Raw genomic sequence first — 24,920 nt, 5'->3', positions numbered from 1 at the left:
AACCCAGGATTTGCAATGGGACAAGCTTGGTGTCACCAGTGGTAAGTCCTGGACAAAGATACTGTCAGGGAAAGTACAAGAACCCTCTACTAGGTGACTCCCAGGCACATTCCATTCAATGTCTCTAATACTTATAATAAACATGAAAAGGAAGCACGTTACTTCCATTTTAAAGTTGAAAAAAAAAAAACCCTAGATATCCAGAGGATAAATAACTTTAAGTTATAATTGGAGCTGTCATTTATCTGATTCCAAAACCAAAGGCATTTTCCACTAAATATTTCATCTCACCAGTCCTTCCTCCATTTTTTCACCTGTGAAGTGTGGCTAATACCATGTAGCATGGTTGTGGTAATTATCTCCACGTGCTAACACATGGAGAGTGCCCGGTGCCCATTTGGTTTTCATTAAACATTAATTCCTGTCCTCCCTATTTCTTATCAGCTGCTGAGTTCCTTATGGATCTTATTAGGAACTCCTGAACGTGGGTTACCACTCCCAACTTCTGCTTTAATATGGGAAGATTCAAGAGGGGGCATACTTCACAAAGCACATATCATTTATCTGGCACCAACATCACCAGGTTTTGTTATATTCCCATTTGACTCTGAGGCACAGCAGGATTAACCAGTTTCCCAAGGACATCAATGTCAGATGAGGACTAGAATCTAGGTGTCTCTGGACTGCAGGTCCAGGGTTCTTCCCATCACCATATTGTATCAAAGTATACAGGCCAAGAGCTGATTTCTGAGGCCTCTACTAAAATGCAGAGTATTAATAACAACAGCTAACTTTTACTGAGCCCTTAATCTGCACTGGGTACCATACTATATACATGGTACGAATTATCACATTTACCCACCAAAGCAACTCTTTGATATATGCATAACGTTCCCCCTTTTTACAGATTGCAAAATTAAAGCCCAAGAAGTTGAATGACTTGCTGTATATTAGGTACATGGTTTAGCCAATACCTGAATACAGGCTCTTGAAGCAAATTCACAGCTACCTGGAAGCAAACAAATGCTCAGCAGAGTTCCATTGAATGCCTAAATGGATGACAATGACCTTGATTCTTCTCAGGACACCCACTTTTCTTGCAGGCATCAGAGGCCTTGACCAATAGCAACCTTTTTTTCAGCTGCAGGATTTACTCTCTCATTTCAGAGGGATCCAGGTGATCAATCTTGTTCTCCCAGAACCCTTCCCCTCAGCTTTTAGCACATTCCTCTCCCCTGACTCTTGTTAAGTTCCCACCTCTGACTGTACATAAGATTCACCTGGGGAAGCTTCAAAACCAGGATTCCTGGGACCCACTTCTAGGGAATCTGATTCAATGGGCTGTGGTGGATGCAGACATGTGTCTTTGCCACAGGTCATTCTCGTACATAGCCAGGGTTGAAACCTGCTGCTAAGAGTTGTGTACGTATGCCTTTCTCTCTCCTGCTGGACTGTAGCTTCTTAAAACAGAGATGAGTCTTTTTCACCTTTTAACGGCCAGCATGCTGAGAACAATGCCTGAAATGCTGCAGGCAGTACTGTGGGGTAGGTAAGAGCCTGAACTCTGGAGTCAAACCCTGATCTACCACATTTTACCTGTGTGGTTCTGGATAAGTTACTAAACCACTCTGTGCCTTGTTTCCCTATATGTACAATGAGGAAAATGAATAGTCCTTGTCTTGTGACACTTTTGTGAGATCTATGTGAGGCAGTGATTGTTCCATGCTTAGCTCAGGGCCTGACACATAAGGAGCCCACAGTCAATGCTAGCTGTGTGGGTAGGCAAAACAAATCCCATCAACACGGGACTGCTAATGCTTATTTGTGACTGTCACCGTGGCAAGTGCAGTGGGGGATACAAAAGAAAGTATAGGATGTCCCAATCGCTGACTATTCACAGACATGATGTTACATTATTACTATTAGAGAAGGAAATATACCAGTTGAGTGATGGAAGGTCATCCAACAGGTAATTGTGAGTGCTGAGATTGGAACTCTGGTTTGGCTGGTTTCGGAGCCCCTTTTCCCCACTTTATTACTAAGACTTCCTATAATCATTCATTCACACATCCATTCATTCAATCCACAAATACTTACTACATGCTCACCAAGCACTAGAAACTGTTCTGGCTACCAGAGACACGGGAATGGACAAGAGAAAGAGCCTCCGCTCTCGCATGGCTTACATGCTACAGTGGGAAAGGAGGGCAACACATAAGTAAATGGATTTATCACAGGTCAGGTAAATATTAATGTAAGAGCTATGAAGGAAAAATTAAAAAAGTAGAAGTAACTGGGAGCGGGGGGATCTTGAGACAGGGGGAGTGAGTATGTGTGTGTGAGATTTTAGATAGGAAGACCAGGAAAGGATGCTCCGATGAAGAAACATGTGAGTGATGATGTGATAAGATGCGATTGGATTCTGGATATTTTTAGGAGGTTAAGCCTGCAGGATTTACCACAGAGTCGGAAGAAGGATATGAGAGAAGGAGGGAAACTGAGATGACGCCAAGGTTTTTGGCTTGAGTAGCGAGAAGAACGGGGTTCTGCCTTACTTCCCGAGGTGGAGAAGAACTCTGGACAAACATGGTCTTTTTAGGAGGGGAATCAGGAGCTCTGTTTTGAGATCTCAAGTAGGCATCCAAGTGGCAGTGTTGGGTGGGCAGCTGGATGTACAAGTCTGCATTTTAGGTGAGAGGTCGGAGCTGAAGATGTAAATTAAATAGATGATATTTAAGACCACGGGAGTGAGTGGGGTCACCTAGGAGCAAATGCAGGTTAAGGAGAGGGCTGAGCTCTGGGCTCCAACATTTCCAGCTCGGGAAGATGGTATGGGACTAGCAGGGGAGTCTGAGAAGGGCTGGCCAGGGAGGGAGAAGGGAACACCGAGCAAGGGTGGCCTCGAGGCCAGGACAAGACACTCCTTCAGGAAGCAGCAGTCATCCGTGTCAGCGCTGCTGAGAGCTGTGGTGACAGGAGACCTGGCACGGAATGACTGGACCCGGCGCAGCGGTGGTCATTGGTGACTCTCACAAGAGCGATTTGGGTGGAGTGATGGAAAGAGCAAATCAGAGGAAAGGCGGTGGTGACAGTGAGCGCAGAGGACTTCGTCAAGGCATTTTTCCGAGAAGGGGAGCGGGGAATAGGGCAGTAGCTGAAGGAAGACACAGGCCCGTGAGATCAGGATTTAAGATGAGACGATTTACAGCATGTTTGTGGGCTGCGGAACATGATCCCGTGGAGAGGAAAAACCTGGTGCTGACAGAGTGGAAGCGAGTGTGGGTGTGATGTGCTTGGACAGCGGAGAGGGCGTGGGGTCCAGCTCCGAGTGGAAGCGTGGCCTTAGAGCGCAGAGGGACCATTCAAGCCGCTGCACATAAAATTTAAGAACTACATTTCAGACATAAAGCAATAGCAAACCATGTAAGATTTTGTCTCAGTTAATCTTTACAATAACCCCTTGAGGTAAGTATCACTATTTCCATGTTACAGAGAAACAGAATGTGCTTTGGGAAAGATTTTAAATGTAGGTGTGCATTCGTAAGATGCAAGAGATGGATGAGAAAACGAGTAGTCGGAAAGCTGTGGGGCGAGGTGCACACGATGTGGGCTACAGAGAGTGGGCTGGTTCTAAATCTGTGGAAGGGACTGAGAAGAGAATTCTAAAACCATGAAAGATAAGAATTGCATAAATATGAAAAAGGCCCCAAATATAGCAATGAATCCATTCTTAGCATGTTCCCTGGAACCAGATTGCATGGGTTCTAATCCTAGCCCTTGTATTTCACAGCTGTGTAACCTTAGACTAGTTACTTCACTTCTCTGTGACTTGGTTTTCTCATGTACAAAACGAGGATCTAACAGTATTTACCTCATTGCATTGTTGTGAAGAATACACACACACACATGCACACACATCCATACCTGCATTCATATATACACACAGAGGGATTGTGCCTAGCAAATAGTAAGCACCATATGTTTTACTTATTATTGCACTATTATTTATGATATAATAGAGAGTTAGAAAAAAGATGCATTTTTCCCATGTGTGTGTGTGTGTGTGTGTGTGTGTGTGTGTGTGTAACTTCCAGCAAGCCTGCTTTCGGGTGTCATTGGAAGATATTCTGCTTCAAGATGTTTCCTCTTCTTGAGGGAGCATTAATTGATAGAATATGGGTGAGTTCGTTCATTCACTCTCCCATTCAGTCCTTCATTTGAGAAGGATTTCCTGAGTGTCTACTCTGAATCAAGCTCTGTGCTAAAGCAGGGTGCAAGGACTGAAGAAGAATAGGACAGAATCCTGTGTCCCAGTTGTTCCTGGCCACCTAGGAGACAGACAAGCAAACAGACTGTTTCCATGTAATCTGAAAGGTATCCTCACTCTGACACTGAGCAGGCAATGGGCAGTGCAATGTGAAGTTGAAGAGCACTGATTCAGATAGCTTGGACCTGAGTCTTGAGCTTTACTAACTGGGGCTCTGGGTAAGTTCGGTCCGAGTCTGTTTCCTCATCTATGATGCACAGGTAATGGCGTTTAGCGAGAGAGACCGCTGTCAGGAGCACACGAGATGGTCCAGGCACCGCCCTCAGCACACAGGCTTCGTGTGCTGAAGCTGCTGCTGCTTCTCATTCCTTCTTCCCACTGTTGCTGTGGCTTGTGTGACTCATGCAACAACTCCGTTTTTGGAGTCGTTGAAGAAGTCTTCCTAGAAAGACTTGACTTGAGCTGAGTCCTCAAGGAGGAGTAGGGGTTTGCAGCATGGAAGTGAGACAGGGGTGATTTAGGGAAAGGAAGGAGCTCGTGGCAAGGCACATTACCCTTGTCCCTTTAGGAAAAGCAAGTGTCCCTACTGATTTTTTAGATAACCGGGAAAGGCCCTCCAGTGTCTGCTGCCAAATTAGGTCTACTAGAAAGTATCAGGCAAGGTTCCTTATACTTCACTGACTCTCTCATTGCTGTGATTTTTGCTTCCCCTCTGTCCTATCTTGAATGGTTTATTTTATTTTTTTGGCTGTGATTAGGATTTTGTTCTTGCAATTTAGATACCATTTTTGAGAATGAATCTTCCCCTACCAAAGGGGACGGAGTTATGTTCTCCCTAAATGAGGTCCACAAAGAGGAAAAGACAGTCCAATTGTCTTCTCAAAATGCTAATTATGCATCAGCGTTATTTGGTTGCCCTTGTTTCTGGTTGTGTCCTCTTATTTCAAGTGAAAAAAGAGCATTGTAATAAAACTAGTCCCTTAGAATATGGCTACAGAAAGCTCCCCAATTCATAATGATTCAAACAACTTGAATTCTTGTAGGAGTGAATATTTTTCAGAATGTTTTTCACGTATGGTTTTAAAATGTATCCATACAACCACCTCTGTATTTGCCATCTTTCATTCAACAAAAATAACAAAAATTTATTGAGTGTCTACTACCTCCCAGTGCTGGAGGCACAACGGAGAGTAAAATTACACGTGGGTCCTGCTACCATGCAGCTTTCAATGTAGCAGGGAGACAGATATTAACAAAACGGTCCCACCCATTTATTCACAATGACAAACTAGGATAAGTGCTCCGAAGCAAAGAAACACAGTTCTTCAAGAGCTACGAGCAGCTAAGGGTCAGGGATGGTTTCTTAGCTTGCGCTGAGAGTTGAAGGCCGGAGTTAAGAAGGCAACGGGGCAGAGGGGAGAGACAAGCATCCCAAAAGTCCATGGCTGGAGGGGACATGTTGAGGAACCAAAGAAGGCCAGTGTGTCTGGAGGTCAGGCAAGGTGGAGTATGTTTGAGGTCAGGCGGGAAACCAGGCAAGTGTCAGAACACGCAGGGCCCTGAAGGCCATGGGAAACCATTGAGAGGTTTCAAATGTGAGTGTGTGTTTGTTTGAGGGGGTGGGGTGACCATATTTTTAAAAATCATTCTGACTGCTTTATGGAGAAATCCACCGAATCTCTATCTGATGGATGAAGAAACAGGCTTGAGGGCTAAGAGTGAGAGAGAGGAAAAAAAAGAACTAATATTTGTGAACCACACATTGTTAATTTACCCTGTATACAAATGTGTTACAATATATGATTTATTTAGATAATGCCTTGGATATAGTAAATACAATATGAGTGAAGGCTGATTATTATTATTATTCCTATTATTGTTACCATGTATATGGCATCCTGAATGTATTTCTTTGCAACCATCCTATGGAGTATCATTACCTATATTTTGCAAATGAGAAAATTGAGGCTCAAAGAGGTTAAATAAGTGCCCAACATCCCTCAGTTGACATGTGCCAGAGCCTGTGATCTGCCTGCATTGAGAAAGTAATGTCAAAACAAAGTTGGGGAGACCACCCAAGTCTTCTAAGCAGGGTGGTTCTGTTCCATAAGAAGCCCCCAAATTGTTGAAGCTCTTAAATTTGTCCTAGAATTACTCTTATGGAAATGGTTTGGGTCATTTGTATCTATTTGACTTTCACAGAGACATTCACAAATTATTCATTCTCCACTTTTTCAATTAAATAAAATGTGAAGTTCACAGCCATGATTTTTCCAGAATAGACTACAGGGAGACATGATGGCCAATCACATAAACACACAAATACCCAAAACACAAACTCAGCTTCCTTCTGACATGTTTTTCTCCTCAGACAATTTTAAATAAGCGTAACGAGTTTTTGGTGACAGGGTGATATGTTTGAGGAAACCACCCATTGCTTAAGATAGTGTCATAAAGAAAACTTAAACATCTAAGAAAACACATGGGCATGGGACTCAAAAACAGACAGCACCTATTATGTGCTGAGCTTTAGGAAGAACTTTATTTAATTATCATGTTTAATTCTCAACATCCATAGGAGTAGGTCTTTTTATTTCCATGTTACCAGTAAGACTGGGTACAGAGCGGTTAAGTGACTTGGAGTGCTTGCTTGGTATCCAACTCACGCCTTTTCCATTACGCCCCAGGGCCTGCTCCATCGTATTAATGTTTGACAGATGCTATTCTCCTGACACATTGTCTGTATTAGGTTTCCAACAAATTTAAATACATGTCTCTCCACCCCCTCCCCTAAACCTGGTGATAATGGGTGAAGCAGAAATTGTTTTGACCCGAGCAAAATGGGGTTTCCATTTTGATGGAATAAATCAGTTAAATTTGATTTAAAAAAAACAGTTTAAAAAGTTCTCGTAGTGCTGTTTTTGTCTATATGATGTAGGATATTTAGTTCGATTAATATACAAAACAGCAATGAATGGACCAAGTGTTTAGATTCTCAAAGCCTCAACTGGGAGGAGATGACAGAGGGACCTGTCAGAAATACAAATTCATCTGGGCAGCCTCCTCTATGGTCACTGCTATTTGGAAAGTTCTCCTGGAGACTTCAGTCCATGCCACCCTTCCATCCTTCCCCTCCCCTCAATATATTCAGACACTTGTTGAGTTTCTCTCCATGGAAAGAAAAGCTCTCTCAATGGGTCATTTCCTTTAGCCTCTAATAAATTTTCAAGGGAAATATATAATTGTATAAAATCTATGAGTTATTGATGTCTATGAAATATACCATCCTCAGTCTCAATTCAAGGGTGACCCCAAAAGTCTGTTCCCTTTTTTGGGGGGTACTAATTGAGAATCATCTTACAGTATCATATATGCTTCTCATTTTAGATGCTCGGCTCCCAGTCCCAGGCTCCTACTCTGAGGATGAAAAGTGAACGTGGGTTTTCAGAACAGGCTGGTCACCAGCTCGCTTCCAGGACAGCGTGGCTGGACCTGAGGTAGAGTCGGAGCCCCTCACCACCCTCAGCCCTCTTCAATCAAGTCCTACCATTTGTAGAACAATCCTCAAGGCTGAAACATGTCCAGCCGGTTGCTTTTCTTGAAATTGCTCTTTTTCTAGGATGTGTCAAATCTAAGGAAACAGGCAAATCACATATAGAAAGTACACGACCAGCTTCCGACTATAGAAATGTTGACTCCTGCAGTGCTTAGTTGAAGGGGAATTACCAGAATGTTTACAAGGCGCACACACACGTATGCGTATCGTGCTAGGCTAGAAGGCAACAGAGGAGGTCCCCGAAAGGAACAGGAACTGGGAAATGTGTACACGGCTCAGCTCACCCTCTCTTTAAAGCATTAACTTAGGACCCACACAAACCACATTTCCCGCAAGTGCTGAAAGTCAGCTGTGTTCTTACTGCTCTGTAACCCAAGTACAGACTCCCAGTGAACCAATCCAACAATCAACACTCCACAGCGACGTACTAAGCTAATTCTATTTTGCTAATTGCTTTCTTGGGCATGCACCAAGTTATTAAACAGTGACAAAACAGAGAGCTCAGATAGATGCATGTAGCAGCACCTACTGAAAAATTGTTTTCTTGACGTTAGTTCCGATGACTTGTTTGCATGTTAAATGAAACAAGAGAAATTGGCAAAAACATTTCTGAATTATTTCCTAATCAGCTGTGTCAGCTTTGCGATTACCTTTGCAACATTATCGTGCTTTTCAGAAAATACTTCCCTTTCCTTGTACAAGACAGACTGATTTTAAAAGCAGATCTAAGTCTGTCAGATACGAGCTTTTGCCAGGAACGACAGTCATCTAGTAGCTAGAGAGCAGCATCAGCAGAACCTGCGGGAAGTCAGACACCAGCCCACTTTTCCCACCCACCCAGACACTCTCCCTCTCTGGTCTGTACCTTCCGTGTGGCAGCTGGAAGAGAGGATGGTGTTCGGAGGTCTGAAGATGTAAGGCAGGTAACGAGAGAAGCATTTCATCTTCCAAATAAAAAATAAAAATCTACATAAAAAACCAGTCTCCCGAATCCATAAGGATTCTCTCGGCCTTTAAAGCTGGCTACATCACCAATATGTTTATGTAGGTTCTCTCCCAGATCTGCAAAGCTGGGGAGCCCGAGGACGAACTGGAGATGGGTCCCATTTTGCCATCAGCGCCAGGAAGCACTGCCTTACATTTCTGCATGCAGCTCAAACTCAGAAGCCCCCAAGCAAGCCAGGATATAGCCTCTTCATTGGCTGAAGCTCCTCCGAGCAGGATTTGCTGAGTAAGTCAGTCCTGCCTGTAAACACACGCTGAAATGCTCTGCCTGAAACCTCTACCTTTTCCCATGTGGTCAGTTTCTCTTTTAGCAAGAGAAATCCAGCAGGATATGGGAGTACTGAGGATAAGTGACCATCTCTTATTCAGCTCAAAGATCAGATGAAACAAAGACAGCATAGTGTTCCGCCCTGGAGAGGGACGGCTGTGAAAAGGAGCCACCCGTAATGCCATGGGTCTCAGGAATATTAAAGTACAGTGCAATGAAATGGGTCTCTGTCCTTGCTCAATCTAGATTTAGTTCTTTTTTTTTTTTTTTGATACTAAAGCCCAAACAATAGGACCATTTATCATTTAGGTGAAGCCAAAAGCTGGGTTGAGTGGTTGGTGACAGAGGGCTAACACAGACAGATTCTGTGCTCCATGACAGCTTTTTTTTTTTTCTTGCCAGCTCTAACAGTGAAGCAATAACTTACTTTTGAGTTACCCACTCTCCAAATATAAAGCCAAGAATAGAGACTAGATCCAAGGGAACTGACCCTTCACCAACCCGGGAACCCTGATAGCATACAAAAACATGGAAAAGGTAAGTAGACCCAAGGATTACACAACTTTACCAAAACTCTCACTGAGATTTCAAATGAGAGAGAGAGAGAGAGACAGAGAGAGAGAGAGAGAGAGATTGACCAGTCACCAAATACAAGCAATTTGGGATGGGGGGTTGGTTTGGTTCTGACCTATGAAATAATTGTGATTTTGGAAACCTTGTCACTGCAAGGCAAGCAAGCACAGGGCTTCGGTTTGGGGTTAATAAGTTCTGTCAAAGACACTATTGTATATGGTAAAGAGAAAGAGGTGAATGTCCTTCGTGCTGCATTCAGAGGCACAAGGAATGAATTTAAATGTCTGTAAAAGACATACAGTATGTCCCTGAGTGGGGTTTTTAAAAATACAATTTAAAATAAAAATGTGCCTTGAAAATCTGATGGAATAATTTTTAAGCCTTTATGGGCTCTCCTCTTCACGCAAATATTTAAACTTTAGTTTGATTAATGTGCTGGTCTGGTCAGGAGAGAAAAGACACAAAGTAATTGTCGTGCCAGGCCGGGCCATGATGATGTAAATCAGCTCTGCCACCAGTACGCCACCTCTCTGACTTTGGGACTCTTGTGACATGATGACAAACTGCTGGCAGAGCCAGGCCATTTAGTGCTGGATAGTCATATAACCACCTTTGACCCAGGGACTCAGCACGGTAGGGCCTTCCCAAGTAAGGTGCTGTTTAAACAATGCTGAAGTGGTCTGGTTTGTTCATGTGGGTAATGGCAAAGTCTACTGAATTGCATATCCAGAGATGTCTTCCTGATACTTCACAGCTAACCTCTGGCCAGCAGTGAGGCAGAGTAGAAGGAATGTGGGCTTTGGGGTCAATCTGACCCTAAAAGTTTGAATCCCAGTGCATTCACTTACTGATAGACATGAACAAAACTTTAACACCTGTGAGCCTCACTTTCTCCATCTATAAAATGGGTTTTGTCAATAGAGAAACAAGGTTTTCCTCATGTATTCTTGAAAGAAATGAGACAATAAGCAAAAAATACCTGGCACATTGTTGGCACTTGACAAACTACCAGTGTTGCTGTTGTTGGCCTTCTCTGGGTTTCTATGGCCATACACCAACCTGACAGCAGCCGAAGATGGGGTGTGGTTAAGAAGAGTGACTGTAGTTAGACAGCCAGGGTTTAATCCTGCCTTTGACATTGACTTACTGTGTGATCTCGGGCAACTTACTTAACATCTCTAAGCCTCTGTACATGTGTAATAAGGATAATGGTAGAATCTCAAACAATATTGTCGAGGGCAAAATAAGATGGTTCATATAAAGCGTTTCATACAGAGTCTAGCATATTGTAAGTGCTTCACAAGTTTAATTACTATTGTCTATAACAGTGGTATCAGCCCTTAACCACAATATATCACTGTGTTTACTTACGTATTTATCTAAACAATGAAACTGCAGACTTCTTTATTTTTTATTTTATTTTATTTATTTTTTTTTTGAGACAGAGTCTCACTGTGTTGCCCAGGCTAGAGTGCTGTAGCATCATCCTCGCTCACAGCAACCTCAGACTCCTGGGCTCAAGCGATCCTCCTGCCTCAGCCTCCCAAGTAGCTGGGACTACAGGCATGTGCCACCATGCCCGGCTAATTTTTTCTATATATTTTTAGTTGTCCAATTAATTTCTTTATTTTTTTAGTAGAGACGGAGTCTTGCTCTTGCTCAGGCTGGTTTCGAACTCCTGAGCTCAAACAATCCGCCCGCCTCGGCCTCCCAGAGAGCTAGGATTACAGGCGTGAGCCACCGCGCCTGGCCAATTGCAGACTTCTTGAGGGAGAGATCAATGTCCGATTCTTTCTGTATTCCCAGTGCCTAGCTCAGTGCCTGGCACAAAGTAGGTGGTAAATATTAATTAAACAAATAAATACATGGATATATCAATATATACAGATGAAAGCTTCTGGAAGATATCTTCACAATATAATTTTTTTGTGAAGGTCTTTCACAGCATGAATGAAGGAGATGTGAGCCTATACGCTGGAATAGATCATTCAAACAAAGGCATTATGGAATTCATGACTAGAAATGCTTCAACTTTAGCGCCTGAGTGCCAAAGGGGCTGCTCCAAACCAACCAGTACCTCTTGGCCTCAATTGAAAATGTTTTCTTCAATCCAAATTTAAAATAACTGGCTCTAAATCAGAATGGGCCAGGGGCAGAAAGAACAAATTTGTGATTTCCTCAGACAGATGAAACTGATGCAGGTAGCTTACACTGCACCATTCGAACTGCTCGAGTATGCCTTCCCTTCTTGTTTTCCTCTTTGATTCTCTCCACAACCCCATTTTACAGAAGAGAAAACAGGCTGAGAGGAGACAATTTATCCAAAGGAGACCCGGTGTTTCTGCACTGGAATCGCTAGATGAGCTTGTGAAGAATGCAGATTTCACCGTGGCTAAGCCAATTGATTCAGTCTCTGGGGATAACAAGGTGATTCTTTCTTTAAAGTCTGAGAATCTCTGGACTAAGGTGTTTAATTTCACACTTTGGCTTGACAGGTATGGGCAACAGAACGTTTTCAAATACCCTTGTCCTAAATCATGTACCTCGCCATTTTTATCCAACAATTTGCTGCCACCCTGATGATATATCAGGCATTAGGCTTAGTGACGGAGATACAGGATGTAAGATCTTACCCATGCTCTAAAGGATTGTATATTCCAGAAAAAAAAAGGAGACTAATAAGCTATTTTAATACAGCTTCATATGGGCTAGGACAGTAGGAAGAGAGTCTGAAAAGATTCTTTGGGATCATAGAGCCCCAAAAGGTCAATGTTAAGAGATCTGTGCATTTGCATTAAGCATTATTTACAAAAAGCTCCTGTTAAAAGGCAATTATCTTACTGGGAGGCATACGGAGTGATGAGTTAGCAGTCATTAACTCCATAAGTGGAATTAGTGGCTGGTATACCTAATGCCACCACAGATAAGAGCAGGGTCACCAGGAGAGGAGCGGTGTCTGTATAAGCAGAGAAGATGCTCTAAGACAATGGCAGAGGTGCCCGGAGGGCGGGCCCAAGAGCAGAAGGAGGGCCATGAAAGGGAAACTGGAAGCCTAGGAGGAAGGAAAGATAAAGGTGACCCATTTTAGGTGCCATGCGAGAAGGTCCCCGGAGTCTGGCAGAGTCCCGAGATAAGAAATTCCCCTGGATGATTTCCACATGTTAGGTTCTGACATCAAACAGCAAAAAAAAAAAAAAAAAAGCAGTTAATTAGGAGTTTCTTGAGTGCTGTGCCATAGACCAAACTGCTCCAAGCTTTTCTTTAGACTGACCTCCTGGGAGATCAGGAGCAATCGCTTCTGCCCTGCCCAGTCCAGCTGGAGCCCTGCCTCGGGGCCAGTGCACTTGGGGCCTCCCAACGGCCTGTCTGGTGCCATTTCTGTTGCCTACTCTCACTGAAGCCCAGGTTTTATGGGAAAGTCACCCTGATAATTCTTCTAGCATGTTTTTTACAACATCCTTTGGGGAAAGATTTATCATTAGTTTTTATTTTGCTTAGAAGGAAATTAAATCCCAGGGGGGAAAAATAACTTATTTAAGATCAATCGGGATGAGCCTGCCCAGGTTTTTACTTTCAAGGCAAAGCCAAGCAAATTCCTATTCATTTTTCACATCCCAAATAAAATGCTACATCTCCAGGGAGGCTTCTGACTGGGTCAAATCCCCCTGCTATAGACTCCCAAACTCCATCCTCCTCTTTCAGAACACTCATTGGTTATTGAACATCTATTTATGTCAGGCACTGTGCATGGTGCTAATGAATCAACAGTAAAACAGGATAGATAAAATGCATACTCTGTTCTTCGGGTATAATGATTATTTCTAACATATATGGCTGTGGTGAGGATTAAATGAGGTATTTCAATAAAGTGCTTAGAATTTTACCTGGCAGGACAGGTATGCTATTCAATTACTTTAACGTAAATTGCTGTTTAGTATCTGACATCCTGGCCAGATTCTAAGTTGCAGGAGAGTAGAAATTTGACTTTTCTCTGCTGAATCCTGGGTTCAAAGTTTGCTGCCTGGAGCATAAATCGAAAAATTTGTGCTGGATTGAATCCAGTTCAACTGAATAAGGACATTCTGACAATTTCCATCACACTTCCCACACCCTCTAGCCTATGTGTGAAATTCATAACTAGGTAGTAGATTCTGATCTGGAAGAAAGAGGACCCTCTTTGTGGCTAGGTCATTCATCCATTCGTTTATACAATATGATTTTTTTAGCAACTGTTAAATGCTGTGCACTCTTCTAGGTATTGGAGATACAGCAGTAAATAATATACTAAAGTTTAGTTCATTAAGTTTATATTCTTGAAGAAGGAGCTAGATAATAAACACATAAAAGTTACATCAACAAGGTTATTTCAGCTGATGAAAAGTAGAATGAAAAAAACAAAATGGGGCATGGAGTAGAGAGTAACTGCTTTGCTCAGATATTCAGGGAAGGCTTCTCGGAGGAGGTGACATTTGAGCTGAGGCTGAAAGACAAGCCAAGGAATGGGTTTGGCCCTCTCATCTGCCCCACTACAGCCTGCAATTTACCCTCACAGCAATTTCCTCTTTTAATTTAATTAACTGCTTAATTATTTTTAAAATGACAATTTAAGGTTGGTTTCACTGGTTTAATATAAGCTCTGCGGGGGCACAGATCGTGTTGTCTTGTTCACCCATTGCATCCCCCAGATCTAACAGAGCAGTCAGGAGTGACTTGATTTACATTTTTGACTGGCAGTCTGGATGGCTTTTTCAGCCAGCTTTCTTGGCATATGAATAAAACAAGCAAGAGGTGGGCAGCCACAGATAAGACTGAGCAGGACTCCGAAGATGGTGGGCAGCTCTATTTAGAGCAGACACCACCGTGCGGCAAGGGAAGAAACAAAACCAGAGGGTGACAAGGGAAGATTTGGGCTCTCATTGAAAAGACTATAGAAGTAAAAGTATAATAAAGCCAAGCATATTTTCCATCAAATTTTACATAGTCTCATAGTACCTATAAAAAGTAGAAAAATAACATCTAATTTATAAGAAGAAGTCAGAGCAAGTAGGCAACATTTTTTTTTTCAGTTCTGAGCCATGGAAATATGACTTGATTTGAATAGATGATGATAATACAATCATGCACCATAAAGATGTTTTGGTCGACTATGGGCTGCAGATGTGACAGTTGGTTCCGTAAGAGTATAATTTTCTATGTCTAGATCCACAGATACTTCCTGTTGTATTACAACAGCCTACAGTATTCAGGACAGTAACATGTGTACGGGTTTGTAGCCCAGGGGCAATGGGCTGTACCATACAGCCTAGGTGTGCAGTAGGCTGCACCACCTAGGTTTGTGCAAATGCACTCTATGATGTTCACACATGATGAAATCCCCTAACAATGCATTGCTCAGAATGTACCCCTGTCGTTCAGTGAGTGACACCTGATTGTGGTAATAATAAGGGCAACCGCCGAATTTGAGTTCATCTGACTTCTTACTAGGGTGTAGTCACTCTGCTAAGCACTGTACCTAGAATACGTCATTTAATCCTCCTGAAAAACCTATAATATTAATAAAGTAAACATCATTATTTCGTCTGTTTATAGACGAGGAACTTTACACAGCAAGGTTAAATAAATTGGCAACTGTAAGCAAGTGGAGAAGCGAAGATTCCAACGCAGGCTGTCCATTCACTCCTACCCCCAGGCTGGCCCGATGCCACCAGGCTCCCTGGGTCGATCTTAACCTTGTCTCCCTGTGGTCTAGTGTAGGACCGAGTACCAAGAATTTGACTAAACTTCTGTATCTACTTCTTTGGAACTTGCAGGCATTTGATTAGGCTGGACAAATTGCTGGGAAGAGCATTCTGGTAGGAGGTAGCCATAAGAGCAATAGTTTGACTAAAACAATTCAGGTTCACTCTTTCCCCTATTTACTATAAATTAATAGAATTATAAGACATATTTTAAATCTATAAAGCAGATTCCAACTACTGTGGTTGGGCTATACATTAATTAGCTCTCATTTGGAAATAGTAGACTTCAACCTCCCTCAACCAGACGGGACAAAAAATAGCCCAATTATGCAGTATGGTTATGCCCCAGAGCGTGCATAAGAAGAAATATTCCAAAGTAAACCTAGAATGTGCCTCCTGTTCCTCAAAATAATTGTCCTGTCTGCCTCCTCTCAGAAGGAACCCATCTCTGGGTTTTAATTAAACCATGAACATTATGAAAAGGAATCAATATGCTTATATAATAACAATATTTTTTAAGGATTTCTCTGACTGTGATATTAATATCTATTTTGGCCCTAGAGCATTTCCCAGGATGAGGCAGCATATTGAGAACATCAGAGGATTTTAAAGCAACCTGGCACATGAATCCAGGCGGCAAGATCTTACTTTTCCGACCTGTACCCTACCCCTTAGAGATACGGAAAAGACAGTTGAGTGATTGCATTGTGTTTAATGTCTTTTCTAGAAAACACTTTTAACCCAATTTTCCCCTTGATTCCGAGAGGCCATAATAGTAAATCTTTTAGGAGGTAACAGTGGAGAAAATGTTCTACCTGTTGTTCTTGAGGTTAAGAGCGAGACTTGTTCATTTGGCAAAGACCTTCCCCCCGGGAGTGTTGCACCCATGCAGCGGCCTAATTCTAGAAATTAGAATTTTCTAATTCAAACTTAATGCCTTTAAATAAGGTATGAACTCCACAGTCCCTCCACAGCTGGGCTGCATCTGGAGAGATGTACACACTTCCGTTCCCCGCTGTCGTTTCAGTCTATGAGCTTTGCTTTATAGCAGCGTCTCTCAACCTCATGCCACTGGCATTCTGGGTCAGGTAATTGTGTAGGGGAGGGAGGCGTCCTGAGCGTTGCAACATGTTGAGTAGTGTCGCTGTACTCAACGTAACAGATGCCAATAGCACGCCTGCCTCTCGCTCCAGTTATGACCATTAAAAATGTTTCCTGACATCGGTAAATATTCCCACGGGGTAAAATTACCCTCCCACACCCCAGATTAAGAGTCACTGCTTTACAGCAATATGGCCTCAGAGACCTGGGCTGTGGTAATGGCCGTATTCATTGTACATAAGGCAGCAGAAAGGACAGCAAAGATCTGACTGTAATTCTTCATATCTTAGTTTCCTCACCGCACTCTCCCACAGGTCTGGTATATAAATCCTATGAAACAATATTTGTAGAAATGATTCGAAAATTTAAAAATATAAGGTCATTGCCCTTTGGTCTAACCTGGCTCTTTAGGCAACCGCTGATACCGGCACATTGAAAGATGGCAGCTAGGTTCTGCCGTAAATCATTTGAACTTGAAGGAATTCCGTCAACCAAGCATACTGACAAGGAATTCAACTTAGCAGTGAGAAATGTCACTCTTGCCACCAGAATGAATTTTCTTAGTCTGCTGTCATATTGGTCTTTCTTGCTGGTTGGAAAGCTGGTGTTCTTTCCTTCATTCAATCATGCATTTACGCAATAAATGTTTGCTCTACACTACTCTGTGCCAGGCACTGCACTGGGCGCCAGGGATGCTTACGGAACTCGCAGTTGTGCATAAGCAAGTAGTTGTACAGACACATTAGATTTGGCCCTGTCTTCACGCAGAGTGTGATTTAGTAGAGGAAATATACAAGGAGCAAGAAAATTATAGCGCATTGCAAAGTGTATGTTGGAAAATATCCAGGACCTCCTAGAAGGGCCACCACACTCAGAGATCAGGATTAGAGAAGACTTCCTGGGGAAAATGAAACCAAAGCTGAGGTCTGAATGATGAATAGGGAGTCTCCAGAGAAAGAGAGGGTGACAAATATTTCTGGCAAAGGTGATGGAATGTGTGTAGTGCCGGAGGAGGGAAGACGGCATTAAGGACGTATGGAGCAGAGGACACGGGAGAATGGTGAGTGAGGCTGGGAGGATCCTAAGAAGAATGAAACCTATCGAAGGTTTCAGGGAGGCCAGGGACACGTTTGTACACTGGAGATACCATTCGAGAAACAGTGTGAAGAACAGACTGGAGGGGGTCAGGACAAGGAGGGGGTGGGAGAAACCTAGGAGGCTGCTCCAATATGCAGAAAAGAGAAAGTGGCATCCGGCCCAGGATCGTGGCAATGGAGTTGGAGAGAGAGATCTGAGAGGTTGAGCCATTGAGGAGGAAGAATGACACGAGACTTAGTGATAGGGTACGTGAGTGTGTGTGTTCAGGGAAGTTAGGAAGGCAGAGCCAAGGAGGACCCTCGGGTTTTCGGGTGGGCTTTGGCGGGAGTACCTGGAGTGGGCCACAGCCATTGCCACGAGTCACAAAACAGAAAGAACGTTTGTCCCTGAGCTAAGTGCCAACAAGCATTATCTCATTTAAATCTTGCAACCTCCCTGTGAGATAGGATCTATCATTCCCGGGACATCGAGGCTCGGGATAACCTGTTCGAGGACGCACGTCTGGTCATGACAGAGCCCAGATTCAATCGCGGCAGCCTGACTCCAGAGCCTGCTCTCTTAACCACCACACATAAATACTGTTAATTCATTTGAGTGTTTACCTTCCAGGTTTAAATCATAGGTCTTCCAGTGACTAATGATAGTTTTGGAAGAAACATTCAATCATTTAAGCTCTTTGAATCTCAATTCCCTCCCAGCCAAACTCTGGGTGTTACAATACATCCTTTCCAGGGCTGGCAGAGAGAGTAAGTTAGTGTTAATGCTAATGAGAGAGCAAGCATTTATTGAGTGCTGATTGTATTCCAGGCTCTGTTGTAATTACTTTACATACTTAAGCTAATTGAATCCTCACAGGGGCCCTTGAAGTAGCTTCAATTATTGTTCCTATGTTACAGAGGGGGAAACTGAGGCACAGAGAGATTTAAATGCCATATAGCTGGGATGCAGATTTAGGTGAGTGTTTCTGGAGTCTGTGCTCTTCTCTGCAGTGTCATGCTGCCTCTAACAAGAAGTGAGATCTTAGAAAGTGCCTGACACACCAAGAGCCCAGCACCTGGAATGTTGGACGTGCTGAGAGCTGGCTATAATTTTAACTCAATGTTGTTTATTAAGTGTCCAGTAAGTACCAGGCGCTATATTAGGCAAACAAGATAGACATGGCTCCTGCCCTAATGCCTCTCTTGGACTTCTGGAAAGCCATTTCTAGCCATGAATTTTTATTTTTTCTATCATCAAGCCTCCCTGCCCGTGAGAAGTCGGGAAATGTCGGCGGTTTATGAAGAATGCTTCGGAGGCAGCCAGGGCTGGGCTTCCTCCAGAGCCAGATACACAGCGCTGAGCTGCTCTGCTGATGTGATCAGCCCGGGTGTCGGCCAAGAGACTACACCAAGGCCCTGGGAGGGCTGCTGCCTCCTGCCTTTCATTTGTGCGTCTAATCACCCTCTGGATGAAATAAAACAACCAGCTGATACAACGCAGTCGGAAAACTCTAACATTCACTTCGTGGCCAGGAGGTTTTAATTTTTTAATTGACAGAAACTTGTATGTATTTATACTATACAATGTGATGTTTTGAAGTATGCATACATCGTGGAATGGCTAAATCAAGCTAATTAACAGATGAATTACCTTACGTATCATTTATTTGTAGTTAAAATCTACTTCCTAGCAATTTTCTAGTATACAATACATTGATTGTTATTAACTACAGTCACTGTGTTGCACAATAGATCTCTTGAACTTATCTCTTCTAACTGAACTTTGGTATCCTTTGACCAACATCTCCCTGACCTGTCCCCTCCCAGCCCCTGGGAACTATTTTTTTTTTTTTTTTTGAGAGAGAGTCTCACTTTGTTGCCATGGCTAGAGTGAGTGCCGTGGCATCAGCCGAGCTCACAGCAACCTCAGACTCCTGAGCTCAAGCAATCCTCCTGCCTCAGCCTCCCAAGTAGCTGAGACTACAGGCATGCGCCACCATGCCCGGCTAATTTTTTCTATATATTTTTAGCTATCCAATTAATTTCTTTCTATTTTTGGTAGAGACGGGGTCTCGCTCTTGCTCAGGCTGGTCTTGAACTCCTGAGCTCAAACAATCCGCCCGCCTCGGCCTCCCAGAGTGCTAGGATTACAGGCGTGAGCCACCGCGCCCGGCCTCCCCTGGGAACTATTAAGGCCACTCTATTTGGTTCTCCTATGAGCAAAGGCTTTGTTAAGGCTGAATAATATTCCATTGTTTTTTTAACTGGAAAGGATATCAGAGAGCTAATGTAACCCTGTAATGTCACAGAAGAACCTGAGTGGTAGAGAGATTAAGTGGTGATGTGGAAGAGTGAACTTGCAGCTTTGGTTTTATCCCTTTCCTTTCTGCACCCCAGCCCCTCCATCTGTAAGGCGGGGAGATTAGAAACGAGCTTCCAGTTTCCTTCAAACTCCAATAAGCTATGAATCTAAGTGTTTAAATCACACAGTTAGCTATTTGCTCGTTAACATCATGTGGGAAGATCATACTTAGATTAGGCGTAAGAAGTGCTAATTAATTGTTCACGTTTGTCAACGATAGAGCAACAACTAGCTATCTGTCATTTTCTTTTCACGGCTTTGGCATTATGTGGGTAGAACCAGAGCCTAGAACCCTCTGCAGATGTTTACTGCTCTTCCCAAAGATGAGGCTGATCTTTCTTTGCGCCCAGGTGTAAACAAGCCTTTTAGTGAACATGTGGATCTCCTGGCCATTTTAAACTCATTTAGAAGCAAGTTTAGTAAACTTATCAGATACTGAACATTAAAAAGACATAATGATCTGGATGGTAGGGTGAATAGTCATTTTTATTTTCTTGTAATCTGTTTTCATCGGCATTACAGCTAACGTTGACTTAGCATTTACTCCATGTCAGGTTCTGTGCTTTCTGTGGGTTATTTAATCCTCATGACGAATCTATGAAGGAGAAACGACTATTTTCCCATTTTACAGAGGACTCAAATGAAGTCACATCAAAATAAGGTTATGCAATCTATTCCCAGTGGCAGAGAAAGTGGTCCCACTGGGATTCAAACCCAGACCATCTGTTCATCGTTCATGCTCTTAACCATGGTAAATTCTTCCTATTGTCCTCAAGTCTCCATACTGGGGACATAAAAAGTATTACTTTATGTGAAAAGAAATGCAAGTATTTTAAAAGTAACACTTGGCTTTTTTTTTTTTTTAAAGTCTGTGAATTATTTTTTTTTTGTTCTAGTTTTATGAATTAGCTTAAGTTGTTATTAAATAACAATATTTTTAAAAGACAGCTTATCTTCAGCAAGCTGTAAATTACTTATTAAAAAATATTCTCTCTCAGGTATATCTGATGAGAAACTTTGCTTTACATGAATCACAGACCGAAAAAGAACAAGAACATAAATTCTGAAGCATGTGAGAATGGTACGTTGTAAAAAATTGCCACCAGTTTTCCTTGGAAAATAGGCACTTAATGTCAACATTTGGAAATCATTATGGCTTGAATCTCATTTGTATAGACCTGTCAGCATTGAAATTACCTGGTATATTTGATTCATGGGGTAGAGTAAGAACCACACACTGAGAAATGATTTGCACCATAATTTGGGGAAAGTTTGCTTTAAATCGTAATCAGAAGAATCACTCCTGAAACAATAGATAATAATCATCTTTAAAAAATAGCTGACTAAATGATGAAAATTTTATGCATAGTAAAAAGTAAAATGAAAAAAAAAAAAAACAGGTCTTATAGTTCCCAAACTGAAAGGACACTCTCAGGTCTAAGGGCTCTCAAATTTAAGTGATCTCAATAATACCTCGAAAGTCACTTTGGAACACTAAAACTAACATTTTACAAATTGCTAGTTTGGTCCTGGGCAAAAATACCACAGTGAGCTTTAGACCACAGGTACTATTTTACCATCAGAGGTGCAGTGTGAAGACCTCTAGGTTGGAAGTGAAAACAAAACAAACAAACAAAAATAGTTGAGTTTAGGGGTGAGGTTGATTTTCACAATGTAACTGTAAGGAAAGTTATGTTACTGAAAGTTCTCCATTGACATGAAATGTTCTAGGCTTTAGGTCTTAAAATATCAAGACACTTTCATACTTCAAATCCTCTAATGCATCCCATTGTGCTCAAAATAAAACACAATTATTTACCAGGGCTTGCAAGGCCTCATCTGAACCTGCCTCTGCTTCCCTCTGCAACCACATCATAGACTCTTCCCCCCAACTCCTTATACAGTCATCCTGTCCTTCCTTTCGGCCATGCCAACATTGCTTCTGCCTCAGGACCTTTGCACTTGCTGTTTCCGGTCTCTAAACACTATTCCCACATGTTTTTTGAACATGACTTCTACTCATTATTTGGGTCTTAGCTTAAATGTCACTTCTTCAGAAAAGTCTTAACAGAACAACTGTTTAACAGAACAATAGAACATAGCATCCCAGTTCCCTCGCTCAGCTACTCCCACGTGACCACGTATCACAATCTGAAATTATCTCGTGTCTTTGTAAGCTTGCATGTGCTATTGTCCATCTCCCTGCTAGAATGTGAGCTCCATTAACACCAGAGACCTTAGCTATTTCCAGTGCTATTGTGTTTCCAACACCTGCTGCCCAATACATATTTACTGAATAAACAAATGAATGAAATTCAATATTCTAGCCTCTAACCATATTGGTATAAAATTAGCTATACTCTCTTTTTCTGTAAAGCTGAACATAATAGATCAAAAATAAACATGCTGAAGAAAAAGGCAATAATGCTTACTTGAAACCTTGAGCACAAAATCAGGAACTACTCCATAGTGTCCATGTGTTTAATTATTTATTCTTGGCTTTTAAATTCCATTAACAAATAACATAGGTGATAAGTGGGATGATGCAGAGTCTGCTTAATTAGTAACATTTAAAAAGGCAAATATCTTTTCCTACACCCCAGACCCCACCTTCAAGACAAGTCAGTCTATAGAAGGTCGGCCTCTGCAAATATTCTAAAATGTTCTACAAAGAACAAAGAACAAGCCAATGACCCATCACCCTCTGCCCTAGCAGTAGCAATAGAATTGGTTAAGCCACATCCGTCTCTTCTGGTAGCTAATACTGTTGTTGGACTACCTTGAATTGCACCCCCCTTTTCTTGCTACAAAGCCTAGATTTTTCCATGGTATCCCGTACTCAGGGGTGATGATCCTATACCAAACTCAGATGTAAGCCTCCCTGTGTAAGCTGGTCAGGCGAATCCCATTGTCCTTGGCAGTGTTTGGCTAGAAGTGGGCATATAACTCAAACTGTGGCCAATGGGACATCAAAAGAAATTTGCTACAGACATCTGAGGGAAAGGTTTCTTGCTTAAAAAATCAAAAAGCAGAATATCCTTTCACTGGATATTGTTGGATCTATCTGAGTGTGAAGCCCAGAATTGCTACAGTTGTCTTGGGACGAAGCTGACATTTCAAGAACAGCAAGGTAGGGAGCTGGAGAGAATCAGAGTCCCCCATGCTGTGGTTCAGCTAGGGAATTTAGCATCTCTGGGAGCTCCCTCCCTCAGGACTTATGTGAAAAACTGGATTATTGCAATAACGTCTTAACTGGGATTCCTGCTTCTGACAATGGCTCCTACAATCTATTATTGACCTGCTGGTAGAAAGAGCATTTTATAACCAGCAACTCTCTATCTCACGCAGGCAGAAGTCCCCCTCTTGCGTCTGTCTGCTATCATCTCCCAGTCTCTGTCTTTCACAACTTCCCCTTTTGCTCACTCAACTTTAGCCACACTGGCCTCATGTCTAGTCCTTGAATGTACCAGAAGAGCTCTTGCCTCAGGGCACTTGCACTGGCTGTTCCCTCTATCTGGAATTCTCCTCCCCAGATAGGCATGTGACTCTTGCCTTCTTCAGATCATTGCTCAAATGTCATCTTTTGCATGAAGCCTTGACCATCCTATTTAAAAGGGAACAGCATACTCCTGTGCCCTCTGTTGGTTTATTTTCTTGCACTCACAACCTTATATTTTATATTCTACTTGCTTATTTTATCTATTGTCTGTCTCCTCGACTACTGAATCTCAAGTGCCTAGAATGCCTAGCACATAGCAAGCACTCAGTAGATATTTGCAGAACTAAGGAAGAGATAATAATTCTTTTACTTTTGCAGATGTTTTGATACGAGTTTTTGGTTGTAGCTGGAAGCATCTTGGATGATGGATTTCCCTTGAGCTGCCTTGAGTCTAGTGCCCTGCATTTTCAAGACGGCCAACCAGGCCTTAAACTCATAGTCAGCACCTCTAGAACAGAGTACCCCCTACCCTGAAACCAACTCTCCATATTGTGTATTGGAAAGTGAGAAAAATTGCTGGTGCAGGATTCAAAATTTTGCTTTCTGGTTTCTATGAGATTTGGGGAAATTTAAAATTTATTTCTATCTGCCTTAATCTCCTCATCTCTATGAAGAATAATCTATCTACTATCTGGAATATATTTACTATCTCTTTTGTCTATAACATGGGATTATAAGACCTACTCTAAGTTATCCCCCTGTGGGTTTTAAGAAATAAAAGACCCCTATATGTTAAAAGTAGAAAAGTGCTTTGTATTTATAATGGACTGTTTTGAATGAGCTATTCTATTCTCCTAAAAATATTCATTATTGTTATATTAATGGTAACACTGATTTTTTTTTGTTTATTGACATTTATTAGTTACTGAAGGCTATATTCATTCAATAAATATTCATAAAGCCCCTACTCAGTGCCAGCTTACTTTCCAGGAAGACTCTATCACAGTAATTAAGAACACCAGAACACCAACTCTGGGATCAGACAGGTGTGAGGCTGGGCTAAGTTGCTAAACGTTCTGAAACTCAATTTCCTCCACTGTAAAATGGGCTTAAGCTGGCACCTGCCTTGTATCTTATTGTGGCAAAGAGGAAATGAGATAATATATTGAAAGTAATTATTATAGATCTGGCTTAGTGAAGCCCAATTAAATAGAATTATCATTATTCTACCCTGGTCAGGTATTATGCAGGGTTTTCAAAGATCTTATTAATAAATTCTCTCATCTTCTCAAGATAGCCCAGGGAAGCTGAGTAATTAGCCCAAGAGAATAGTTGAACCGTGAATAAAATGCAGTCCCTGTGCCTAAAAGCCCTGGCTAACTCCTATTCCTTCTTTAGGTCTCAGATCGGCTGCCAGTTACTCTAGCAAGCCTTCCCTATCCCACTGTGGGTTGAGTGACTTACTCTTTTTCTAGCATTTTCCACACTCACATTGGATTATAATTGAAATCCACTTGTTGATGTCCTCAGGAGAG

The 24,920-nt window shown here is 42.2% G+C and overlaps 1 protein-coding gene across 5 annotated transcripts in view; it reads right to left on the bottom strand.

Moving 5' to 3' along the window:
• PPP2R2B (protein phosphatase 2, regulatory subunit B, beta) overlaps positions 1–24,920 on the bottom strand; it is a 480,871-nt gene that overhangs the window by 447,051 nt on the left and 8,900 nt on the right. For 2 of the 5 annotated variants that reach the window (XM_012658306.1, XM_012658304.1), the window contains exon 1: positions 8,689–9,161. The exons of the other annotated variants lie outside the window; for them this stretch is intronic. In XM_012658306.1, the coding sequence (XP_012513760.1) occupies positions 8,689–8,767 (79 nt within the window). In that variant the 5' untranslated portion in view covers positions 8,768–9,161. Of the gene's footprint in view, positions 1–8,688; positions 9,162–24,920 lie in introns of those variants that run through there. 5 annotated transcript variants of the gene reach the window in all.

Source organism: Propithecus coquereli, unplaced genomic scaffold (genome assembly GCF_000956105.1).
Source record: "Propithecus coquereli isolate 6110/MARCELLA unplaced genomic scaffold, Pcoq_1.0 Scaffold58, whole genome shotgun sequence".
Classification (NCBI taxonomy): domain Eukaryota; kingdom Metazoa; phylum Chordata; class Mammalia; order Primates; family Indriidae; genus Propithecus; species Propithecus coquereli.
This window is presented reverse-complemented; position numbering and strand designations above follow the sequence as displayed.